Below are 13,362 nucleotides of genomic sequence, written 5' to 3' on the forward strand. Positions count from 1 at the left end.
TGCAACTCGGTCACGGCTTTACACCGTCCGGGCGCCCCGCTGGTGGAACGAGCTTCCCACTGCTGTCAGGACTGCAGAGTCACTACCTATCTTCCGTCGTAGACTGAAGACCCATCTGTTCAGGCTACATCTTAACTGTCCCACCTAAAGACCTCTTCATCCCTACTACCCCCCTGTACAGTTTCTTAACTGTAAATAAATTAATACAAATTTTTTTTAAGAATAATTCTTCTAGCATTGTGACTGCCAATAGCCCCTGGTCCTACCATAAATTACTTTCTTATGATGACTGATGGATAGATGATTCACTTACTTTGACAAATGTATTTGTTGTAAGTCGTTTTGGATAAAGGCGTCTGCTAAATGCCATAAATGTAAATGTAAATGGAATTTGTTTGTCGTTTCATGTGCCGTTGCCTTTTCCTCCAGAGGCTCCCAGATTCACTACTGGCTTTCATTTCATTTAAGATTGCCAAACGATAGACTGTAGTTTCGTCTCCATTTCAGGGGAGGTAGAAATCAGAGAATGGGCTCATACCATTCCTCATTCCATTCTAGGCATTACAATGAGCCCGTCCTCCGATTTCTACCTCCACCAGCCTCCCCTGCTCCTCAACATCAGCTCGTATATGATCAGTAGTGTGCAATGCCATGTAATATAAACCACCACACAATACGCCCAGAAAGGCCCGGAAATACTCTCACCTTTGTGTATTTCATCTCAGGCACTTTGAAGTGTGAGCCTATTTCCAGTCATTTTCCAATATTGCTCCCTTCCCCTCTCAACATTGCTTCTCTCTCAGCTCCCATAAAGATGAGCATGTTTTTTTTCTTTCTCACGAAGATCTAGACTGTTTGTTGTTGTTGTTGTTGTTGTTGTTGTCTTTTTTATTGTTGTCTGAGAGCCTCATAAGAAACCTCATAAGTCCCAAATATGACCAATTAAAAGCTGAGTCAGCCAACCCAGGCCGACCCATATACAGTGCTGCTTGAAAGTTTGTGAACCCTACAGGGATGGTCATTATTTTTGTATAAAATATTAAAATTAACGATTTAGGTCAGAACTTTGACTTGGCCAATCCAAAACACAAATCTTCTTTCTCCTGAGCCATTCTTTGGTAGATTTGCTTGAATGCTTTGGGTCGTTGTCTTGGGTCGTAGACTCCTTGACTGATGGCTTGACGTTCTGTTCAAGAATCTCCTGGTATACCTCAGAATTCATGGTTCCCTTAATGATGTGGAGTAGTCCAGGTCCAGAGGAGGAAAAGCAGCCCCAGATTTTGACATTCCACCACCATGCTTGACTGTTGGGATAAGGTTCTTTTGGTGGTAGGCAATTTTGGACTCATCTGTCCAGAGAATGGACTTCCAGAAACCTTCATGCTTGTCCAGGTGGTCTCTGGCAAAGTTAAGACGGGCAGTTTGGTTCTTTTTTCACAGCAGAAGATTCTTCCTAGCAACCCTCCCATGAATGCCATTTTGATTCAGTGTTCTTGTTATTGTTGAAGCATGCACAGTTACCTGAGATGCAGCAACGGAGGTCTGCAAATCTCTAGATGTTATGTTTGTGTTGGCTTTTATCTGATTTATTATTTTTCTTGGGGATATTTTGGAGGGAGTCCACTTCTAGGCCGAGTTCCTGTCATGTTAAGTGCTCTCCATTTGTAAATGATTTGCCTCACAGTGGACTGATGGAGCTCAAATCTTGTTGAGATGATTGTATATCCTTCCCCAGACTGATGTGCTCTCACTCTCCTCTTCCTGATGTCCTCTGAGATCTCCTTTCCTCTCGACATGGTGTGTTTTGCATTCACCTGTATGGGTAACACAAAACTGACCAGGTTTCTTATCTCTATTTATCCCAAAGTCCCAGCCAAACTCTTTCCTAAAGATCTCTCATTTGATTGGTTCATTTGGTACCCAATTATTTACCCACCTGATTCTACTTACCTACTTGATTTAACCAATGCAACTTGGGGTTCACTTATTTTTGCACCTGCACTAATTTCTTTATCATTTCTACTACATTCTACTACATGCCTGATTTCCTCTAATCCAACATATGGAATTGGTAAATATAAACCTGTTATGTCAGATAAGAAAGACTGGTTGTGATAAAATAAAGATTTCATGGTAAAAACTATAAAAATCTATAATTGCACAAGGAGTTCACATACTTTCAAGCAGCACTGTATAACCGCATCATTACTCCACACCCTTTCTCAAAGAAAAAAGGACACCTCATCAGATGTAATAAACGTTTTTCCAATCATGCAAAAACACAGTAGGGGATAATAGGGAGAGCCTGCTACGGCCTCGGATTATCGTGCTGTAACAAGGTGGCATTGATTCTTCCCCAGGTCATCCAATGACATGCTTCTTCATGCACTATCTCTGAGTGTTGTGAACGAGTTTGAAAGGGGAGGTTAACATTGTCAAGACTGATCAGTCCATCAGAACTGCAGTGTTGACAGTGCAGTATGTGTTTGGGTTGTATGTACTGTAGTTACTGTGTGTCTATCAGTGGAGGCTGGTAGAGGTAGAAATCGGAGGATGGGCTCATACCATTCCTCATTCCATTCCATGCTTTACAATGAGCCTGTCCTCCGATTTCTACCTCCACCAGCCTTCCTTGGTGTCTACTGTATGTGTTAATTTGTTTAGTTCTCAGACACTTCCGCAATAGCCTGGGGTCGAAGTTATATGTTAATAGACATTTCATTTAGCGGAGTTATTGTAGCTTTTGAGTTACAGCGCCCGAAAGCTATTTTACAATTGTGACATTTGAGCATTTGTGTTTATAGTGGGGTCTTTGTGTTAGCGGATAAAGGTCAACGCTCAGGGCTTTTTGTATCTGAGTCAGAGGTTAATTCGTCTCAAGATATACAGTATGTCCTCTGTTCATTTATACCCACACCCAGTCTCTCAATCGTGTGTCTGGAAACCCAAAGTAATTAGTTCAGGGGGGGGGGGGTGGGGGGAGAGGGAGAGAACCCCCTTGTTGTACAAGGGACTGTTGTATCCAGCACTTCATTGAGCAAAAATGTCAACACCACCGCCGCCACTGCCACCAACCACAGCAGGGGGGGCACCACCACCAGCCAGGAGACGTTCTGGGAGCCCAGCCAGCCCCGGTGGCACTTGACCTGGGTACAGATGAGGATCTTTAGCCTCTCCATCGCTTCAATGTGACACTCCACCACCACCAGCCATGCAGACACCCTGGCCCTTTAGGTAGAGGGAGAGAAGGAGGGTTATTTACGACGAATATGAGATTAAAAAGATTGATTGGAAAATAAATTGATTTCAACTTGTCTCTCTGTCTATCTGTATTTCTCTCTCTCTCCCTCTCTCTCTTTTCATCCACCTCTCCTGCCTGCCTCAAATGGTGACCACTGACTGTGTTCAAATATACTATTTTTGTAAAGAGGGGGGCGGGGGGGGGGGGGTGGGGTTGGGGGGTGGGGGGTACACCATTTGTATCAAGCTCACCATGGTGTACCTTTCCTGTCCCTGTCCTCCAGGCGGAGCTCCAGAAGATGAAGCAGCAGGCCCAGGAGACCAAGCAGTTCATTGACAACCAGGAGGCAGAGGAGCGGAAGCTGCTAAAGATCATAGCAGACGCTGATGCTGAGAGGCTCCGACAGAAGAAAGAATTGGATCAGGTAAGGAGGGAACAGACAGAGAGAGAGAGAGAGAGAGAGAGAGAGGGGGGGACGGAGAGAGAGGGAGAGGTGACAGGGTGGAAAGAGGGTCCTTCCTGCATCAGTGAGCTAACTTTCCCCAGCTCCACCACAGGATGAAAGAGCCCAAGCTCTGGGTCCGCTCCAAGCTCATTAAACAACAGTCAAATCTGAAACCCCCAAAGCTGGAACGATCCAACCATTGACCCCATCAAAGTCAAACCACGGCAGTCGAGAGAAGTACCGCTCTCTCGACCGTGGCGCTCGAGATCGGAGAGAGAGAGCGAACAAGCCTGATATGCAGAAGGGCGGCGTCAACAGGTGAGGAGGCGGGTGACATGGATCAAACGAGCGTAATCGCCTCAGCCAAGTGATTTTAATAGTGCCGATTTTGATAAAAGGGGTTAGTCGTGGCAGGCAGGCCCTTCGGGGCGGGTGTCCGCTTTGAGGCCTGAGTGTATGAAGAGATTCTCGTCAGCAAGCAAATCTGTCACGACGTCGTTGTCGTTTCAGGCGGGCCAAGAATAATTGTGTTGATGAGGCTGCGAAACGTGACAGCTCAGAGGATATTACTTTTTTGCCTAGTCAGGGGTGGATCAGGGTTTAGTAGGGCAAGGGCTTATGACTGTTGACAAAGACAGAGACACAGAAATGTGTCTGTAATGGATGCCACCCACAGACAACGTCTAGACATTCAAGAGCTTTTTAGAAAGATAACTACTGTAGCCTAGCATGGGTCTGCTTAGACCAGGGGAGGCAGGGGAGGGGATGATTTCTGCCTCCACCAGCCTCCCCTGGTTTAGACTCTGTGAGGATAGGATCAATGTTAATGTCCCCCAAGGGGAACATTGTCTTAGACACACCGTGCTGTGTATACTGCATACTATAGGAGTAAGCAGGTCATTTACTGGTGCTGTTTACCCAGGGAGTATTTCATTTTTCATTTTTTATGGCATATTTGCTAAGTCCGAACAAAAATGTGGTTGTGTTTTCTGCTACTGTCTGTATTTGTAAAAAATGTGTAAAACTTTTGGACCAAACCAGAGCCATAGATAGACATCTACATGTAAGCCTATATCTATTATCTATGACTCTGGGGTCAAACCCAATCGTGGTTATTCAATTGTTCACTCGCCGTCACCTTCCCGTCCCCCGTCCCCCCCCGTCCCCCGTCCCCCGTCCCCACCAGGTGATCAGCGAGCGAGACATCCTGGGCACTCAGCTGGTGAGGCGTAACGACGAGCTGGCCCTCCTGTACGAGAAGATCAAGATCCAGCAGTCCATGTTGAACAAGGGAGAGATCCAGTACAACCAGAGGGTGGAGGACATCCGCCTCCTCAAGATGGAGATCAAGAAGCTCCGGCGGGAGAAAGGCATCCTGGCCAAGACGGTCGCCAACGTGGAGGACCTGAGGTAAAGGGGAGGAGGAGGGAGGGAGGGAGGGAGGGAGACAGAGTGATAAAGAGATACACAGAGCATGAGAGAATAAGAGAAAGTTGGAGAGATGGACACAGATAAAGGACAAAATAGAGACAGAGAAAGAGAGAAAGGGTTGGAGACAGGAAGAGGGAGACAGAGATACAGGGTGAGGCACAGACAGACAGACAGACAGACAGACAGACAGACAGACAGACAGACAGACAGACAGACAGACAGACAGACAGACAGACAGACAGACAGACAGACAGACAGACAGACAGACAGACAGACAGACACATAGGCCCTGCCCTGAACATCTAGTACCCAAACCACAGCTGAATTAATTTGTAACCAACGTTATGTTAGCTTGTACTTTGGGTTATTTTTATAACCAGTCCCTTTTTCTTACCTTTCAGAAGGAGCAATTGTACTCGAGTCACTCTGCTTAATAATCGATGAGACTAAATTATGCACTAATATTCCAAAAGAACTAGTCATTTAGCATTATTTTATTATTTCACAAAAATAATGTTTTGTAAGTGCTCTGGGGAGACAATTTAGCCACAGTGCATGATAGATATTTTCCTGTATCTGTATCCCCTATCGCCCATGGTAAGACTGCACTGCCAGTACATTACAGTGCAATGCACGTAATGACAGTTACAGTGTTCTGAGACAGTATATTCGTAGCATTCAGCTTTATACCTGTTTTGACTTTTTATGATACTCTTGAAAGGATGAGCATTTGTCCCATTTATGTGTACATTTAGAGGAGATGATTAATAAAATAATTTCTAACTTAATAACAAAACACGTTCTTTAGGGTGTGTGTGTGTGTGTGTGTGTGTGTGTGTGTGTGTGTGTGTGTGTGCTTGCTCACTGGAGAGGCTGTGTGTGTGTGTGCGCGTGTGCGCGCGTCTGACTTTGAAAAAAAATGGTCCTACTCCATGTTTGTCACATTTAATGAGCAAAGGCCTTCCATTTGATGTGGTTTCAAAAGCCTCAGCAGAAAGTAAATTATGTTTGTTTTTTAGATGCATCAATCTGAGCTCTGAATACGGCTCATTAATTAGAAATCTCTATCGCCAAATACACATTATCAGACATTCTCTGTAGCTCGCGTCAACTAATGCAGACGTTCAATTACGACGTACGGCTATTTTCCCCATCAAATTTGTGTTTCAGGAGGGATTTCGTAATGAGCTTCCACGGTACAGCACAGTATCAACTGGAAAAAGGCCTCTGCTGGAATTGTTTCTCCCTCTTTCAAATTCTCAAACCCCTCGGACATTTAAACCCTTTCGCTGACTGCACACATCCTATCCCCGGCTGTCTAGAGGCCACAGAATGTCTAGTACTCAACACTATGTACTGGACTACCACACTAGAGACACATTCTATATAGGTGCCTCTTTTCTCCCTTTCTACCTCTTTCAAACACTCATCCACTAACAGTGGGGCTTGGTGAACCATACAGAACACACCATATGCTATTCCCAGTAAGCGGCTCATTAGGTGCCAACCTACTTACGCTCTGCCTGAACGGGAAGTTGAAACGTCGCAGACAGCCAGATGGATCTCTAGCAATCACGCACACACGCACACGCACACACACACACACACCACAACAACACCCACACGCACAACACACACATACAACACATGCACTCACATGCACACACACACACACACACACACACACCCAAACCCACATGCATGATTGCGCATGGGCACACACACACACACACACACACACACACACACACACACACACACACACACACTCGGCATGTACAGTATTTTCATGGTCAGGACATGGTCAGGACATCCATAATTGCCAAAAAATAAAAAACATTGCTTAGCTGCTGTCCCTGTGATCAACAGTGGGTCTGTGTGAGGCCTCTCGCCTCCCACGTTCAGCTTTGTACCATTACGTCCATTAGGTTGACGTGTCACATTTTTCAAAGTGTGTGTGTGTGTCTGTGTGTGTGTGTGTGTGTGTGTGTCTGTGTGTGTGTGTGTGTGTGTGTGTGTGCTGCGCTGCGGATGCCCAGTATGTATCAAAGCCGACAGCATCTCCCTCGCCTTTTAATTTATTTTATTTAGCTGATTTACTGCCCATATTCTGTTTTGATATTTATTTGTGTCTTCACTCAAAGTCTTGCGGTTTGTTTATGTCGTTTTTTTCCTTGCGAAACCTAATTATGATGACTGATTGGAGATAGGTGTGAATTCAATCCCATATTTTGGGGCGAGCTGCTCTTGCTGCAGGATGACTGGTATTCCATTCTTTCTAATTGATGTTATTTCTTCCGCATCTTGGGAGAGCAAGGCATTGTAAATAAACTGGCGGTATCAAGAAACTCCTTTTTTTCTTGATTCTGAGGGATCATGGCGGTTAGGGATGATTCGGATAAATATTTGTATTTCAGAGGCGCGCGCAACACACACACACACACACACCCACACACACACACACACACACACACACACATACACACACACACACCCCACACACACTCACACACACACACCCCACACACACACACTCACACACTCACACACACCCACCCCACTCACACACACACTCACACACACACACCTCACACACACAGACACACACACACACACACACATACACACCCACCCACACACACACTCACACACACACACACACCTCACACACACAGACACACACACAGACACACACACACATACACACCCACCCACACCCACACACACACCCACCCACCCACACACACACACACACACATACACACTCTTGCATGAGCACGCACACCTAGACCAGAATGCAGAGGCATGGAAATTGAAAAGGCTGAATGAGGCGGCGGTAGCAGGCTCCCAGTGTGAGGTGTTGATTAAACTTTAAGGCTAGGGGGAAAGGCAGCCGCCACCCCTGCCATCTTGAATGAATCAATCCTGGCCTAGCGTCACTCTCCTCCCACTGTCTCTGCATCTCAATGGCAAATACTTGTACTGAACTGAAAAGAAGGGCAGGCTGGCTGGCTGGCTGGCTGGCTGGAAAGAGGGAGAATTAAAGAAATGTATGCATGACGGTGGTGGGATTTTTTTTATGGTATATTTCACATATTTTTTAGAGGGATTAATACAGCGACAGCTGGTGATGGATGATGTGCGGTTCCGTTCCAGGACAGTGATGTAGTATATGGCTATGTTTAGCACCTGTTTCTGTTGTGACTGACAGTGGAAATGCCACCCGCATGCCAATGCGAGCAATGAATATGCGTCGATTAGAACCAAAGCCAGCCAGCCAAAACACAACAAAACAACAAATGGAGGGAGAAAAAAATAAAAAAAAGAGTCTGATTGTCAACATCACTTTGTAAACGCATTTGGAGGAGACAGTAATTTAGTCATGTCCTTGTTTGTGTGGGAACAGCAACTGGTGAACACTATCTTACCGCGGTATTTGCATGTGACAGTGATTACAACGACAGTGCTGTTTGATCTCCTATTGTGAATGGTGATCGGTGTCACCTTCTCCTGGCCCGGAGTAGGGTGACTCTGAAGGATCTCCCACTTAGGCCGACGACACTTGATTGTAAATTCCTGGCTATTCCTAGAATTCCTTGTTATGCGTCGTTTGCCAAAAAGCTTCTCCCTTTTGATGAAGGTCTTTCTTGATGTTTCTCTGTAAGGTTTATTATCTACGAGTGAATTTTGATACAACGCGATCCTCATTTTCCTATTATGCCTCAAATCAATGTTATGTGCTAAAGTAACTGCTCAAACTAGCAAGACATGTCCCTGATCAGGTTCAGCCTAGAACATACGTTATATCATTAGTTGCGTTGTGAACTTGCGTTATAAAGCATCATTGGACATAAACGTATTTGCACTGTTGCCTTACATGCCTGGTGATTGCTGCAATTAGCTTCTCACTTATAACTGGGAGATTATAATTATTATGATATTATTTCCAAAGTACATAATGCATGACAGGAAATATCCCTTAGTGAAAACAGTTATCTGCATCGCTGTCACTTATATTCAAAGATTTTAGTAGAGGCTCGTGATGCAAGGCTAGTCACGCAGGAAGGAAGCCAACCACTTTATCTATCGGAGTCAGAGAAAACTTGATAAGACTATTTTACATTCCCTGAATGATCCAAGGAATGATACCTGACCTCACTTCAACTCCCCGCCCCACCCACCCCCCATCTCCAGCATGTTGACATGGAAGGGTTTGTGGAGCACTGACATCATGTCTCACTTGGGTTGCCACCCCTGGAGACACACACCTGCGCTGCCACCTGTCGAGTGTCATCTGATTACTGCCTCCACCTCACACACGATCCCCCACCAGGTGTCTCACCCCCCCCCCCCCCCCGTAGCCCACGCAGCAGGCTAAAGACCTGGGTTCTGTTTGCTTGACAGTTCCAGGCCTACACTGATTAGTCAAGTAACACAGGGCCACAGCCTGACCCTTCCCCCCTGTGTTAATATGATGTATTGGATAGATGGAGAATTTCACTATCCTCAATCCTTTGCTTTTGCATCATTCAGAATATACAGATCAAATTAGAACATGTGATATACGTATATACACAGTATTCCAAGGACAAATAGCTCCATAGCAGCAGTGATAAACATGGCAATAATAACCTTCATGGAAATCCTTCCGTCATTGTGAGTTGGCTAATAGTCCCACCCCCCCCCCCCCCCATACACACACAGACCAAACCATCTCTGTATTTGCCTAATGGCACGCATATTATCATCATTTGTCTCCCCCCGGAGTTTAGTGGAACATTTCGGGCGCGTACATGACTTAAGTGTGAGATTATGCATCTGCGGTTTGCCAGTCAATTGGTTAGCATATGGCACTGACATTGTCTATACATCTTGTCGGAGGAGGAGGAGGAGAGGGAGGTAGCATCTAGCTTCTCACGTAGCATTGGCAGACAACACAGAAGTATTTACATGCCTCAGCAGTAATGTTTGGGTCTTAAACGGGATTGATTCGGCCATCGGTGCTACAAACCGCAATTTTCACCCATTTACCTCTGTCACAGGGAGGAGGATGAATAGGAGAACATTTACTGAGTAGTTAGCTCCAAAACACATTTCCCCTCTCTCGCTCCCCAGAAATCTGGACAGGCCTATTTACAAAAGCCCTCAACTCGACAGAAAATGCTCACCCCGGCGTGCTTTCGGATATCTTTTCCCTGACTAAAATGGTGTTGTGAGCCCAAGGCTGTTCTGTGAGCGGTATTAGAGTGGTTAAAAAAAAAAAATGAAAAAAAGCACATTGTGTTTTCCTCAAGCATCTACCACCGTGTTCATAATGTGAGACCAGATGGAGCTTGAGCTGTTTTATCTGGAAACTAAATCACTCTCTTAGCAGGTCGACATGAAACCTCTCACCCTGCCACCATTTGTTTCATTGACTTAATTAGGACACAAGCACAGTATCTCTTCACATCCCATGAAAGGTTAGCATTGAGGTGTCGGCTGGACATCTGCCACAAAAACAAAATCACTGAATTTATTCAGCTTCGCCAATGGCTCGTCATTCCGTTATTTGCACTCAACAGATGAAATATAGTCTGTTATTATGACACACGTGTCGTTATGAAATGTTTCAGGGGGGAATGCAGTGACCATGTAACTAGAGTTATAATACATAGAATATAGTATGTATAGAATCTAAAAGTTCTGGCAGTGACATGTTGTGCCATTGTGTGGGTTGTGTGGCAGACGCGAGGTCTACCACATGCAGAGGGAGCTGCTCAAAGAGAGGACGAGGTGCAGGGCTTTGGAGGAGGAGCTGGAGAATCCTATGAATGTACATCGCTGGAGAAGGCTGGAGGTGAGGGGTGTGTGTGTGTGTGTGTGTGTGTGTGTGTGTGTGTGTGTGTGTGTGTGTGTGTGTGTGTGTGTGTGTGTGTGTCTGTGTGTGTGTGTGTTTGTGTGTGTGTGTCTGTGTCTGTGTGTGTGTGTGTGTGTGTGTGCGTGAGCGCGCGCACGTGTGTTTGCGTGGGTGTGCGTGCCCCTCAAAAACCTTGTCGCCTAGTTCCAGTACATTTACTTGTACGCTCTCCCTTTCTCAGGAACACGATCTTGTTTATGCCTCTGCAACCGTCTTAAAGCCTCCCACCAGACCACAGTTCAGCTGCTGTGGGGTTATGGCGGAAGGTCGCATTTCTCACCACCGTCGCCACCATTAACGACTCGTAAATGACTTTCCCTCCGCAGGCCAGCGACCCCAGCACCTACGAGTTGATCCAGAAAATTCACTCCTTACAAAGGCGCCTGATAACCAAGAGCGAGGAGGTGGTAGAAAAGGAGCTTTTATTGCAGGTAAACACACCACTCTACTACTTTAGATTAATCTGTCTCATCCTATTGGGCTACAGACACTGGGCCTCGCCACGAGGGATGGGGTTGTGTACGGCTCCGGGGAATGGGTTGGTTCACCCCGCAAGAAATCAATGGCCAGCCGAAGAGAAATGTGTTCTGCTTCTTTTTTTTTAACGCCTTTCAGAAAGGACACAGTCGGCAGCAGCGGCGTTGTTGTGTGCTAGAGTTCAACGGGGTTTCTATGTATGTGCAAGGCCGGGGACGTGAAGGCGATATTGCTTTCATTTATGGTGGAGATGCAGAAGCTAAGCTTAAGAGGTCTTGCATCTTGGCATGACATTTAGAAGTAAAAAAGCAAGATTTGTGTCTGCAGGCATCATCGTTGTGCTTTGGCTCTCTCTGGGTTATGTAAGGGGGGGGGGGGGTGAACGTGTTTTTCATCTTACAAGAATAGTGTCTTCGAAAAACTTGATTCGAACTTGATTCGACAACACCCGATGTTTTGCTTGAGGGTATTTGCCCACCTTTTGCATTAGGCCTACCATCCATTTTCCAGAATAATTTCACAGTTCAAAACTCACATGGACAGTGGCTCTGTTTGCCAGTCCACCTACGCCAAGTTGCAACCTATTGCATCAATGCCATCTTGACCACTTTGTCTAGACCACTTCAGAGGTTGGGTAAATGCTTATGTCTTATTTTTTTCCCCCTCCAATGTTGAAACCCATCCTTCTACTTGTCTGCTCTCATCTGCTCCTGCTATTCTGTGGTGTAGCCTAGTCACGGACGTATATCCGTGGTGCGCTTGAATCGACAAGTCAAGGCAACCCCTCCCAGATATCAGATTTGCTTCAGTAATTTAATCATCTGCAGTGTTCAGTGCCGAGATTGGAAAACACAGACAACAATTTCCCTGACATCGCTCGGGCGAGATTGGCCCACGAGATTTGTTACTGCAATATTTGTCCGCATTGCCGGAATTACAGAGGATGATGTACTCGATGAGGATCAGAGACGGAGAGAGAGACGGAGAGATAGAGAGATGGAGAGATAGGGGGGGGGAGAGATGGGAGCTTGTGTGAGAGCTTGTTTTCACGATCACCGAAGTAGCATGAACTTGTTGACAGCCTCCTCTGGTTTATAATGGGAGACGGATAGAGCCTTATTTTGACTATACCCCGGGAGAAAATAATGGAAACAAAGATAATAAAAATTAAACACGATTTGATGCCTGATACTGTTGTCAAAGAACCGTCAGAGGAAAACGAAAATACGAACGAGGTCGTTGCAGATGGGATTATTTTCTCTGCGTATGAATCTGTATCTTGAAATGAACCCAATCGGCTAATCGTCCAAGTCCAAGCTTGCGGGTTTGTTTTTCGAGAGAGATTGCAGCGTGCATTGTATCTAGGCTAACAATTCCTAAAAAAGAGCCTCGTTTAGCTGCAATCTAAGTCAACTACTGGCGTCCGGTAATGATGTGTTGTTCTTCCATTGCTCCTCTATGTCGTTTTGTCCTTTTCCCCCCTCGTCCCGATCGTCTTCATAGCGACCGTCGTCATGAGAGAGTCATCTGACCCCCCCCAGGAGCAACGACTAATGAGTCCCCCCCCCCGTGACCTTGTTGATACAAAAGCTGCGTCTCATCTCGTTCAGCTAGGTCTCCACTGCTTTTGAGCCTCCTCAGCCACCGCAGAGCACATCATTTGCTTTGGATGCCGCAAGAATGAGCTGGCGTAGACACCCCCCGCAGAACTGACTGTTGTACTGGGGCAACTCCTAAAAACGTAGTTCACTCCTTTCTTCTTCATTTCTGTGATGAACCATAGAGCTTCCAGCTTATACGCCAGCACATTTTTTCAAGTCCGTATCTCGTAAAAATTCAAAGTGCTGAAAGCGAACTGTCCCTTTAAAG

The 13,362-nt window shown here is 45.8% G+C and overlaps 1 protein-coding gene across 1 annotated transcript in view; it reads left to right on the forward strand.

The window, feature by feature from the left end:
* Nucleotides 1–13,362, forward strand: part of cfap58 (cilia and flagella associated protein 58) — a gene marked incomplete at both ends in the record, with an annotated part of 54,073 nt that overhangs the window by 17,578 nt on the left and 23,133 nt on the right. Inside the window, 4 exons of the mRNA XM_083694352.1 lie at nucleotides 3,525–3,665; nucleotides 4,873–5,096; nucleotides 10,845–10,956; nucleotides 11,343–11,447. Of these exons, the coding sequence (XP_083550478.1) occupies nucleotides 3,525–3,665; nucleotides 4,873–5,096; nucleotides 10,845–10,956; nucleotides 11,343–11,447 (582 nt within the window). The remainder of the gene's footprint in view (nucleotides 1–3,524; nucleotides 3,666–4,872; nucleotides 5,097–10,844; nucleotides 10,957–11,342; nucleotides 11,448–13,362) is intronic.

This window comes from Argentina silus, assembly GCF_951799395.1.
Source record: "Argentina silus genome assembly, chromosome: 22".
Classification (NCBI taxonomy): domain Eukaryota; kingdom Metazoa; phylum Chordata; class Actinopteri; order Argentiniformes; family Argentinidae; genus Argentina; species Argentina silus.